Below are 13,388 nucleotides of genomic sequence, written 5' to 3'. Positions count from 1 at the left end.
GCCATCCGTTTTGTCACCAAAGCCCCATATACTACCCACCACTGCGACCTGTACGCTCTCGTTGGCTGGCCCTCGCTTCACACTCGTCGCCAAACCCACTGGCTCCAGGTCATCTACAAGACCCTGCTAGGTAAAGTCCCCCCTTATCTCAGCTCGCTGGTCACCATAGCAACGCCCACCCGTAGCACGCGCTCCAGCAGGTATATCTCTCTGGTCACCCCCAAAACCAATTCTTCCTTTGGCCGCCTCTCCTTCCAGTTCTCTGCTGCCAATGACTGGAACGAACTACAAAAATCTCTGAAACTGGAAACACTTATCTCCCTCACTAGCTTTAAGCACCAGCTGTCAGAGCAGCTCATAGATTACTGCACCTGTACATAGCCCATCTATAATTTAGCCCAAACAACTACCTCTTTACCTACTGTATTTATTTATTTTGCTCCTTTGCACCCCATTATTTCTATCTCTACTTTGCACCTTCTTCCACTGCAAACCAACCATTCCAGTGTTATTTTTTTACTTGCTATATTGTATTTACTTCGCCACCATGGCCTTTTTATATATTAATTTATTTATTTATATATATATTTTGTTTGCCTTCACCTCCCTTATCTCACCTCACTTGCTCATATTGTATATAGACTTATTTTCACTGTATTATTGACTGTATGTTTGTTTTACTCCATGTGTAACTATGTGTTGTTGTATGTGTCGAACTGCTTTGCTTTATCTTGGCCAGGTCGCAATTGTAAATGAGAACGTGTTCTCAATTTGCCTACCTGGTTAAATAAAGGTGAAATAAAAAAATAAAAATAAATAAAAAATCTTGCATTATCAAAGGTCTACACCCAGCATAAGATCCCTGTGACGAGAGAACATTCCCACTCAGAAAGATCTCAAAAGGTGGCCATACCCGAAAGGGGTTCAGTTGGAGGAGATTGATGCCGACGCTGAACTCCTGATTGGCATAAATGCTCCAAAGGCAATGGAACCCTGGCAAATCATAAATAGCCAAGGCAACGGACCGTATGCAGTGAAAATACACTTTGGACGGGTGATGAACGGTCCTCTTATCACTTGTACCATGGCAGAAGAATCTGGGCATACTAAGGTGATGGCCAATCATATCTCAATGGCCGACCTGGGGGTTCTTGTAAATCAGTACAACCGTGACTTCCCTGAGAGAGAGTATGAAGAGAAAAGTGAGATGTCAGCTGAGGATCGTAAGTTTATGGAGATGGAATCAAGCTCCGTAATCCTCAAAGACCGTCACTACTACTTACTGTTGCCCTTTCGCAACAAATATGTAGTCCTGCCAAAGAACCGTGACATGGCAGAGCAGCGGGCTCTAAATATTATCAGGAAGTTCAAGAAGGACGAAGATTACACTGCAGAGTACAAAGGCTTCATGGAAGAGGTAATAACAAAAGGTTACGCCACAAGAACAGCTCCTCAGAGAGAAAGGCAAGGTATGGTACATACCACACCATGGCATTCACCATAAGCGCAAAGGAACAATACGAGTGGTGTTGGACTGCTCATCATATAAAGGTACATCTCTCAACAGTGAACTCCTTCAAGGCCCTGACCTGGCAAACACGCTCTTAGGAGTCTTGCTAAGATTTCTGCAAGAGCATATTGCTATGATGGAAGAGATCGAAGGAATGTTCCATCAAGTACATGTCCATGAAGATGACTTAGACTTCCTGCGATTCCTATGGAGGCCAGAATGACGGTACATCTTTTCAGTGCTATATCCTCTCCAAGTTGCGCAACCTTTGCACTGCGAAAGACGGCAGAAGACAACTGTGAGAAGTACGAGGAAGAGGTGAATCAAACAGTCAAGTCAAATGTCTATGTTGATGACTGCCTCAAATCAGAGTCCATAGAGGAACAAGCCACAGCTCTCACAAAAAACCCTCAGATGTGTGTTCTCCGGGTGGGTTCAAGTTGATCAAGTGGGTCATCAACAGCCGCGCTGTGCTGGTTTCTATTGCTGATGAACACACAGCCAAGCAGATAAAACAACTGGACCAGGACAGAGAGAAGCTGCCTGTTGAAAGAGCACTTGGAATCCAATTGAACATCTGAAAGTGATGCGTTTAGAGTCACTGTCAAGAACAGACCCCTTACAAGAAGAGGTATTCTCTCAACTGTCAGCTCTGTTTATGATCCATTAGGTTTCCTTTCCCCATTCATATTAAAGGCAAAGCAAATTCTTCAAGAGCTCTGCAATCTAAAGTGTGGATGGGACGAAGTCATCCCCAAAGAACACTCTGTTTCATGGAAGAAATGGCTCTAAGCTGGACCAGCTGTCCAGATTCCAGATTGACAGGTGTATGATGCCTGAGAACTTTGGTCAAGTCAAGACCGCACAGCTGCATCACTTAGTTGATGCAAGTGAACAAGGCTATGGCACGGCAAGTTATCTTAGGTTCAAAACAGGTATGGAAAAGGTCCACATCCAATTCATACTGGGGAAATCAAGAGTGACTCCACTTCAAGCAGATGACGATCCCCAGACTGGAACTTGATGCAGCAACATTGGAGGTGCAAGTGGACAGGATGTTAAGGTTGGAGCTCCAGATGGAACTTGAGGAGGCAACTTTCTGGACAGACAGCCAGCCTGTGCTAAAATAAACCCGCAACGATACCAAGAGATTCCATACCTTTGTGGCTACTAGGGTTGCATCATTCAAACAGTTTTAGAAACTTCAGAGTGTTTTCTATCCAAATCTACTAATAATATGCATATATTAGCAACTGGGACTGAGTAGCAGGCAGTTTAATCTGGGCACGCTTTTCATCCAAATGTGAAAATACTGCCCCCTATCCATAACAAGTTAATCAGAACAGATGTGCTAACATAATTGCAAAAAGGTTTTCTAATGATTCATTTGCCTTTTTTAAATGATAAACTTGGATTAGCTAACACAATGTGTGATTGGAACACAGGAATGATGGTTGCTGAAAATTGGTCTCTGTACACCTATCTAGATATTCCATTAAAAAATCTGACGTTTCCATCTACAATAGTCATTTACAACATTAACAATGACTACACTGTATTTCTGATCAATTTTATGTTATTTGAATGGACAAAAAAAATTGTTTTTCTTTCAAAAACAAGGACATTTCTATGTGACCCCAAACTTTTGAACGGTAGTGTAGCTATGAACCGTAATAGTGCTCTGGTATAGAATGTTTTGGGAATTGGCTCTATTTTTGGAATATTAAGTAACTGTTATGTATTCAGTGCAGTTAACAATTAGGGGCCGGTATGTTAGAGCCGATGTGGACATATTTGTATGAAAGACAGAACATACAGAGCTCCATGTACGTGTGTGTAAATATATGAAATATGAATGTATATGATGAAATATCAGGTACCTTGATGATTTATATTGACCTGATTGAGATATATGCCTTTGTTATAAGTGTACCTTAGTTTTTAGCTCCCCCTCTTGACCATTCATTGTACTGTGGTCAGTGTGTTAGTGACAGGATAAAGGCAGGAAGTTGGGCCTTCGGGGGAGGGGGAGTCCAAGCTAGACTCGGGAGTGGGAACTTCGAATGTGGACTGTATGCGTCCGAAACAACCCCGCTTTCAGGCTTGGGCAGTGGTTCTGGTCAAGAGGAAAGGAAGCCACTACAATCGTCATAAATATGGAAGAACTCTTCAGATTGTTTTGGCTGGGAAGCATGCAGACGTCTTAACTCAGCCTCCCATAAACTCAGCCTTTACCCCCAGCCCTGTCCCCTGCACACCCTAACCCAAACTCAGCCTTTACCCACAGCCCTGTCCCCTGTCCCCTATACACCCTAACCCAAACTCAGCCTTTACCCCCAGCCCTGTCCCCTGTCTCCTGCACACCCTAACCCAAACTCAGCCTTTACCCCCAGCCCTGTCCCCTGCACACCCTAACAAAAAACTCAGCCTTTACCCCCAGCCCTGTCCCCTGCACACCCTAACCCAAACTCAGTCTTTACCCCCAGCCCTGTCCCCTACACACCCTAACCCAAACTCAGCCATTACTGTACTTTATCTTCAATGATACTCTCTTCTCAGACAGTAAATGACCACCAGTCAGCTACATTTATTTTGTTAGGAGGGGATGGAAAAGCATTGAGACTATTTGTCATGGAAGCAATTTCACTCATTTACTCATGTGAATGGGTCCAAAGAGATAAGAGAAGCTAATATTGATAGGCACTGTTAAATCTGTACAGCTCAGGATAATATGACTATAATTAAAGATGGATCGGTCTTCTGATTTGTATTGAAACTGTTTTCAGAACTTTAGAGTTGATTAACTAAAAGCTGATGATAGAAGACATCACCATGCTGTATGATAGCATAAACCCTCTAATGTTGGTCACTAGTTAACAAAGTCACAAGCCCTGACCATTATTACATTTTACCAGACGCTCTGAAGTGAGTCATTCAAACCACAACTCTGGCATTGCAAGCACTATGTTCTACCAACTGAGCTACATTCTTAAATTCTGATTTTAACCCTAAACCACACTGCTAACCTTATGTCTAACCTTAAACCTAAATTAAGATCAGAAATGTACATTTTTGTTTTCATGAAATTTTACGATAGGCCTGTAGACAATTTAGACTTTGTGACTGGGTTTTCTAATAAGCAGAGAGGCTGAGGGGAGGAGTTTACTCTGTGAAAAGGTGAAGTGAAAGTGCTGTCTCAGTTATGGCCTGAGGTGTAGATAGTTCTGTAAAAACGTGTAGATATGCACATATAGTGACTATTAGAGTGGTTATGGATTTAAATAAACTATTTTGAATGTGAAGTGGAGGACGTGAAGACCAGTAAAGGTAAGAGGAGATCTCAGTATATTTCACTTTCCAAACTAGACACAACAGTCCTGTTTTAAAACAATGAGGACTGGAGAAAGAGGAAGTGATGTTTGTATCTGAGTGATTGAGCAAAAGAGAGAATTTGATGAATGGTAATGATGTAAATATGAATGTTTTCTCTTTTTATTGCAGTTAAAATGGCAGAGTCCAGAGTTCATAGTAAGTCACCATGCTATAATTAATGATGAACTTTTCTTTCATGTATCTGGGAGACCAGAACTAAACCAACTATTGAAAATGAAATGTGTTTGTGGTTTTATTTGTCTTTATGTGTAAATGTGTGTCTGGATGAAATGTGTTTGTAACATGAGGAGATGTAGCTGAGTTTGTGTCTGTGAGAAACAGCTCTACTGCTCCACAGTGACCTCTCCCTCCAAACATCTCTTTATTATAGAACCCATTTAATCCAGTCGGACACAATATGGAAGAAAATCAAACTTTTGTACTTTACTGGCTCTAGAGAAGTTAAAGTTGTAGATATCAACAAATGAGTTGGGCTCCTGAGTGGTGCAGCGGTCTAAGGTACTGCATCTCAGTGCAAGAGGCGTCTCTACAGACTCTGGTTCAAATCCAGGCTGTATCACAACCGGCCATGATTAGGAGTCCCATAGGGCGGCGCACATTTGGTCCAGCATCGTCCGGGGTTGGCTGTCATTCTAAATTAGAATTTGTTCTGAACTGACTTGCCTCGTTAAATAAATAAAATATGTATCCAGAGCAATTAGGATTAAGTGTCTTGCTCAAGGGCATATCAACAAATGTTTTCCTAGTTTCCTCAGGGATTCAAACCAGCGACGTTTGGGTTACTGGCCCAATGCTCTTAAGTGTTAGGCTACCTGCAAAACATGTCTGACTAATGGGAAAATACAGTGCCTCTAATTTATTCTATATATTTAGTCATAGCAGATCTTTTTCATTCTTCAGTAGATTTAAGTTGAGTTCGGTTCAGGATTTACTTGTTCTAAATGATGTTACAGATGATTTTACCATTATCCATTAACCTTTACTGATGTTTAAATCAGAGATTTTTACTGTAAAACATCACATGTTGTTATTTCAGGGGGAATTGGCCGTGTATAGACCCATAAAGTGAATTAGTATAATAATTGAAGTGATATTTAATGTTATTAGGTTTGTTTAGTGTCTCTTGCACAATGGTAGACCTGGTTAGTATGAATGTTGAGGCTTGGACACTGGGGTAGACCTGTTTTATATGAGTATGCCCATGGATTTCCCTGGTTTATAATGGGGTGTAGGGATACACAAGGTTCATACAGGTAATGGGGCTGGATGGACGTCTATTGCCCATTCAAATCCTTTCTGGCAACAACGTTTGTGGTAGAAACAAGAGATTGGGGCTGGGTCACATGTGTTATACCACTGTAATATTAGTTTATCTATGAAATGATTAGTGTATACAGGTCAGAGGTCACAGGACTAAAACATGCCGATAACAGGGTTGGGGTGTGCAGCGAATAGCTGGATATAGGTTACTGTTGGTGACTTGGGGAATACAGGCCTAAGGAAAGTGGGTAACAGGGCTGAGATAGGAAAGTAACAGGGATGAGGTGTATTGACAAAGGAACTGGGGTCTTGAGTAACACACAGGTCATTTAGGGCCAGGATATGCCTGTATCTGTACTTGATTGTATAGATTTGAGGGTATTGGCATGTGGGTGTTAGGGTTAGGGCATGGGGGTAACAGGGCTGGGCTGTGTGGGTCATTGAGTTTAGGTGTGTGGGTAAGTGGGCTGAGGTATATAGATATTGAGGTTGAGGAATAGGGGTAAATATCTGTTCATGTTATTATAGGCAGAGCACTCTGTCACAATTGTGACCAAGAATAAAACATACTTTTAAATAAATAAATAATCAAAATGGATGACATGTTAGGCTTACTAGTGGCATAAGATTAGCATAGTGGCATGTCTGGGAAAGATGTGGGAACAAATGGGATAATATCATTCTAGATTGTAGCATCACATTCTTCTATGACATATATACTTTCCTTCAAATGAATCTGTCTGTCTGGGATTGTGGGGGTTGTATTTTAGAATTGACATGGTCCTGGTTGTTGTATGTCTATTGTAGTTTTTAATTCAGCTGTGTTTATAAATGTACTGAGAGGATTTGTGTTCCTGACACAGATGATGTCATTAAACATGAAATGTTCTCTCTTTCTGAACAGATCAGTTTAAACTCACCTCAGAAGACAATGTGTTGGCTGATGTTGGTGAAGAGGTCACCCTCTTCTGTCACCTCTCACCTGACACCAGTGCTGTTGCCACGACGATCAGGTGGTTTAAAGGGACAGAGTGTATTTATCTGTATCAGAATGGCCAGGTGACAGAGAGGAGTGGCTATGAGGGCAGAGTGAGTCTGATCACCCAGGAGCTGGAGAGAGGCAACGTGTCTCTGAGGCTGAGAGACTACAGGAAGCCAGATAGAGGAGTCTACATATGTCAGGTCATCCATGGAGAACAGAAGGAGGAGGCTGCAGTGGGTTTATGGGTCAGAGGAGGTGAGTGTTCTAGAACTCCAGTAATGTTTCTAAACACCTAAACAACAACAATAACAACCAGTCTCTTTCCCTGTACAGAACACTTGTACTTTCTCATGTAGTTAGGAGTTCATAGTAGGAGTTACAGATGAATAGACTAGATTCATTCTGAATATCAACTAGTTACAATGCATATTACCATTACTCTGAGCTTTGAGCTGGTCCTAAAGCATTAGAACCATTCCAACATTACTGTCACGTCCCTTGATTGTCATTAGTAATGAATGTGATGAACACTCATACCCCTCTGATGTATATCACATCACTATGGTATTTGAGAGGATAATGTGACAGATGGTGATTTGAAGGTAATGATAATAACTAATACATTCTGTTTTACATGATCATTATTCATGTCTCTCCATCTTGGATAATGGATGATCAGCATTAGGTGAGTAATTACTTATTTATCTGTTTTGTTTATCAACAACCAATAACACAAGACAACGAACAAACCAGTGTTAATCTGATACTATAACAACTACAGGCCTTGTGAACAGCAGTGTGTCTGTCTTCTTCAAGGCTACAAATTAAATCAGTTTCTTTACATTTATCAAAACTCTACCCAAATGTTGTCAAGGTAGGTTGGATTAAGATGTATAGATGTTCATTAAATTATCCAGAATTTTCATATCATAGTCCTCCCACAATATATCTGCCATAGAGCTCAACATATCACAATCAAAAATTAACATAGAATCAGTTTGAATTCAGTTTAGTGTCCTATTGTGAATCATTCTGTGATGTTTAGGCTGTTCCAATAGTAGCACTGCTTACATCCCTTTCCCTAGATGTACATTAGTAATGAATGTGATGAACAGTCATATCAATATGATGTATGGTATTTCATTAAATTATGTCATGAGACAGAAATTCAATGAACAATAATAACTAATGCATTCTGTTTTACATGATCATTATTCATGACTCTCCATCTTGGATAATGGATGATCAGTACCACGTGAGTAATTACTTATTTGTCTGTTTTGTTTATTGACAACCAATAACACAAGACAAAGGACAGACCAGAGTGTTAATCTGATACTTTAAAAACTACAGGCCTTGTGAACAGCAGTGTGTCTTCTTCAAGGCTACATATTAAATCAGTTTCTTTACATTTATCAATACTCTCCCCAAATGTTCTCAAGGTAGGTTAGATTATGATGTCAGATGTTTTCAGATTCTACTGAATGTATATTCCATAGAACCCTGCCTCCTGACACAATATCCTGTGTCTGCCATAGAGCCCAATGCTGGTTATCACTAACAATGAACATAATAATTTGATCAGAGATAGGACAATAACTCAACAACATTATTTATGAAGTTAACCAGATATCATTGGTGCCCACAGTCCCTACATGAGGGAGGGTGACAGGAGAAATCTGATTGGTCCTGTTTGTTCTGTACATAGTGATATAGTCTACCACACAGACCTCACCTCTCTGTTTTACACCATAGCCTCAGGATCAGAGTATTTACAACAAGAGACCCAGGAGGACAAGCTGAAGAGGGAGGCATCAGCTGGTGAGCTTGGTAAGTATGAGAGAGTCTGGAGGAGAGAGGATTGAATCAGGGAACATGAGTGATGTCATTCAGTGTTTCAGACTAATTCATTTGTAATGTATCAAATAGTCAATAGACCAGTTGATGATTGGTTCAGCTCAGATAACTGTTGACTGGAGGAAATAATTACTAATAATTGTACCACCTCCATCAAATGATAATGTCTTTATAGGCATACTATTGAATGAATTAATACATTACTTATTCAAACAACCAATTAAATATGTTAATTGCTCTCTCTCTCAGAGTTGAAGATGGAAGAAGAATTAAAAGAGATATCAAGACAGGAGATGACGAAACAACTAGAGGAGAAAGACACACAACTGGATGATATGACCCAGGAAGTGAGAGAGAAAGAGAGACTCCTGGAGGAGAAGAACCAGATAATGGGACAGAGGGAGAAACTATTAGAAGAGAAAGAAAACCAACTGGAAGAGAAAGACAAGCAACTAAAGGATAGAGACATTCAACTAGAGACACTGAGAAAGAACCTGCAGGACAAGAACAGCCAAGTAGAGAACTTCAGAATCCTACTGCAGGAAAAAGACCTTCAACTAGAGGACAGCAACCACAGACTGGGAGAGAAGGACAGACTACTGGAAAAGAAGGACAGACTACTGGAAGAGAGAGACAAACTACTGGAAGAGAGAGACAAACTACTGGAAGAGAGAGACAAACTACTGGAAGAGAAAGAAAACCAACTGGAAGAGAGAGACAAACTACTGGAGGGAAAAGAAAATGAACTAAAAGAGAGGAGACAGGAAGTAGAAGAGAAAGATAACCTACTAGAGGAGAGAGAGAAGCAGTTAAAGGAAAGAGACAAACAGGTGGAGGAGGTCAACAATGAAAATGCTGAACTGGGTAAGATTATTCACACCATTAATACATTTAGTCTTCTGTACTTTCATCAATTCTCAGGTTATTGTCGACTCTCCACTGAGTTGTGAATATTGTTGTCCATCACTTCATACTTTCCCTCTGCATCACATTTCTGTCTAAAGTCTTTAACACAGAATTCAGATCCTAGTCCTCCTTTGTTATTTCAGCTCAACAGATATGTGATGTGAAGACTGAGGTAGAGAGACTGAGAAGAGAGATCTCAGCCCAGATGACTGGTGAGTGAGATATGTGATACTTAACATTTCAATAGAAACCCAGAACTCCCCTTCAGTAGGTCTATGTGCCTTCATGTGTCACTGAGGTAGATGTTCCCATTCTAAATGGTTGTTCTATTATTTTAGAACCTGGAGAGACGTCAGATACAGGTTCCATACTCCCAGTCAGGAGGAGACACAGCATGGAGGATCCTCCTGACAGTGAGTTATCAATATTGTCCTGTTGTCTCCTACTGTTTCTAGTCTATAGTGGACCATCCTTCACTTAGTGAGTTATCACTATTGTACTGTTGTCTCCTACTGTTTCTAGTCTATAGTGGACCATCCTTCACTTAGTGAGTTATCACTATTGTCCTGTTGTCTCCTACTGTTTCTAGTCTATAGTGGACCATCCTTCACTTAGTGAGTTATACATGTTGTCTCAAACTGTCATCAATCTTGATATTCTCTATTTTCTCCAATAATCTATATTTCACTCTGATGTGTAATGTATTTGTAGTTTGTTTATACTATGTTTTAAATGTGTCTCTGATGAGTCAGTATGTTGACCAGTTCTCTATGTTGTGTTACAGTGGGAGGAGAGACCTCAGATACAGACCCCACGCTTCCACTGAGGAGGACAAACAGCATGGAGTTAAATCCTCCAGATAGTGAGTTATGGATGTAGATTATATTATATTTGACACTGTTGTACATCCTCCAGATAGTGAGTTATGGATGTAGATTATATTATATTTGACTCTGTTGTACATCCTCCAGATAGTGAGTTATGGATGTAGATTATATTATATTTGACTCTGTTGTACATCCTCCAGAGAGTCAGTGTGTTGATCAGTGCTGTGTGTTGTGTTGCAGTGGGAGGAGAGAGCAGCAGTCCAGACTCCCCAGTGTCTCCCAGTGTGTCTGAGCTGAGACTGGTGCTGCTGGGGAGGACTGGGGCTGGGAGGAGTGCAGCAGGAAACACCATCCTGGGCAGAGAGGAGTTTAGGGCCCAGGCCAGCCCCTCTGCAGTGACCCAGAGGAGTAAGAGGAGAGAGGGGGACGTGTGTGGGAGACGGCTGGTGATGGTGGACACTCCAGACTGGTTCTGTCCTGGACTCTCTCTGGAGGAGATGAGACAGGATGTGGGGCTCTGTGTCCGTCTGTCTGCCCCGGGACCCCACACCTTCCTCCTGGTCATACCAGTGGAGCCCTCTAAGGGGGAGGAGAGAGGGGTGCTGGAGAGAATAGAGGATATGTTTGGGGAGGGTTGTTGGGAGCACACTGTGATTCTATTCACCCATGATGATGGCCTGAAAGAGCAGAGCATTGAGGAGTTTCTCCAAGCAGGAAGTCAGGACCTCCAGCAACTTGTAGGGAAATGTGGAAGCAGATACCACGTCCTCAACATTAAGGACAGGGCCCATGGCACTCAGGTATCAGAGCTGCTGGAGCAGGTAGAGGAGATGGTGGCAGGAAACAGAGAGAGATTCTACAGCAGTCAGACCTACCAGGAGGCAGAGACCCAGGTTAGAGAGATGGAGGGAAAGATCCAGAGAGAGAGAGGAGAGAGGAAACAGAGGGAGGAGAGAGACTTGAGAGAGAGGCTTGAGAAGGAGCTGCAGGGTTCTCTGAAGGAGAAAGATGGAGAAATCCAGAAACTCAAGAGGGATATCAGAATTCTCAGAGAACGAATAACAGAACTGGAGAGACAGGTGAAAGAAGAGAGGGATGAGGAGAAGAAAATAGAACTGGAGAGGGAGCTGAAGAGGGAGTCTGATAGGAGGGAGGAGATGGAGAGAAAGATGGAGAGATTTAGAGAGAAGACAGAGAATGAGAGGAGGGAGATGGAGGAGAGACACAGACAGGAGATAGAGGAGATGATGGAGAACTATGAAGGAGAGGCCAGAGTTGAAGCAGAGAGAAACCTGATGAAGATAGTCCTACCTGAGTTACAGAGTTACATTAGCTCACAGACAAAGATGCAGAGGGAGTTCAGCAGACAGATGGAGGAGAAGAATAGACAGATGGAGGAGAGAGGTGGAGAGGTGGAGAGACTGAGACAGAACTTGAAAGAGGTCAGTGAAGCTCACTCAGTGTTGGAGGGGAGACTGCTGCAAGAGGGGAGAGGTCAGAGGGCACTGATAGGGTTGATGGGCTGGGTCAGGAGAAACTCATCAAGTTGGCTTCTCCACAATCTGACATGATTCACCATCACCGTCTATGTGTAGAACCAGACCAGGTCTACTGTCCACTGTACCGTGGTGAGTGACCATGGATCATGGTGGTCATGGGGAAAACAGGTCAGAATAATGTCTGGTCCAGTCTACAGTGTCTAGAGGAGGAGGGGAGGGAGGTCTGTAAAGATCTTGATGAGACTTAAGACAGAATTCCAAACCAACGTAGATTATTGACCTTTGCACTGCAGCCTTTTAGAATGGAGAGGGTTGTGGGGGGTCAGGAGGTCAGTGGGCGGAGTCAGAGACTGAGAACTCTAAAGATCTGAGTGAGACTTTTACTCAGTGTTTGAGGAGGTCTACTATTGAACAGAGAGAACCATGCTGTATCTGAGTGAGACTTTTACTCAGTGTTTGAGGAGGTCTACTATTGAACAGAGAGAACCATACTGTATCTGAGTGAGACTTTTACTCAGTGTTTGAGGAGGTCTACTATTGAACAGAGAGAACCATGCTGTATCTGAGTGAGACTTTTACTCAGTGTTTGAGGAGGTCTACTATTGAACAGAGAGAACCATACTGTATTTACCATACAGTACTTCCTGTTATTAATCAATCTAATTGTTTCATGTTGAAACTTTAAATATACACTGAGTGGACAAAACATTAAGAACACCTTCCTAATATTGAGTTACAATCCATCCCAATGGAACTCTGATACCACATGAGACTGATATTGTTGAAATAAATAAATGTAACTTTGTAAGACATTAGTGTTTGGACATTGTTTGTCTTGGATGATTCTCTATAGTACAGAGCTGAGCTGTCAACACATCTGTCACCACTGAGCTGTCAACACTGAGCTGTCAACACTGAGCTGTCAACACTGAGCTGGTCTCTCTCTTTACCTGATACTAACTACTACTGCTACTACTACTACTACTACTACTACTACTACTACTACTACTGCTGCTACTACTACTACTGCTACTGCTACTGCTACTACTACTACTACTACTACTACTACTACTACTACCACTACTACTACTGCTACTACTACTACTACTACTACTACTGCTACTACTACTACTACTACTACTACTACTACTGCT

General features: G+C 41.8%; 1 protein-coding gene across 1 annotated transcript in view; it reads left to right on the top strand.

Annotated features, from left to right (window-relative positions):
* The window catches only part of LOC120037597 (trichohyalin-like), a 33,338-nt gene extending 20,967 nt beyond the window's left edge, over positions 1-12,371 (top strand). Inside the window, exons 3-10 of the mRNA XM_038983592.1 lie at positions 7,068-7,400; positions 8,901-8,975; positions 9,252-9,866; positions 10,052-10,120; positions 10,247-10,321; positions 10,693-10,770; positions 10,976-12,229; positions 12,331-12,371. Of these exons, the coding sequence (XP_038839520.1) occupies positions 7,068-7,400; positions 8,901-8,975; positions 9,252-9,866; positions 10,052-10,120; positions 10,247-10,321; positions 10,693-10,770; positions 10,976-12,229; positions 12,331-12,371 (2,540 nt within the window). The remainder of the gene's footprint in view (positions 1-7,067; positions 7,401-8,900; positions 8,976-9,251; positions 9,867-10,051; positions 10,121-10,246; positions 10,322-10,692; positions 10,771-10,975; positions 12,230-12,330) is intronic.
* The last annotated feature ends 1,017 nt before the right edge of the window (positions 12,372-13,388 follow it).

The sequence above is a fragment of the Salvelinus namaycush genome, unplaced genomic scaffold (genome assembly GCF_016432855.1).
Source record: "Salvelinus namaycush isolate Seneca unplaced genomic scaffold, SaNama_1.0 Scaffold177, whole genome shotgun sequence".
NCBI classification, from domain to species: Eukaryota; Metazoa; Chordata; class Actinopteri; order Salmoniformes; family Salmonidae; genus Salvelinus; species Salvelinus namaycush.
The sequence above is the reverse complement of the archived record's forward strand: the minus strand, read 5'-3'. Positions and strand labels throughout refer to the sequence as shown.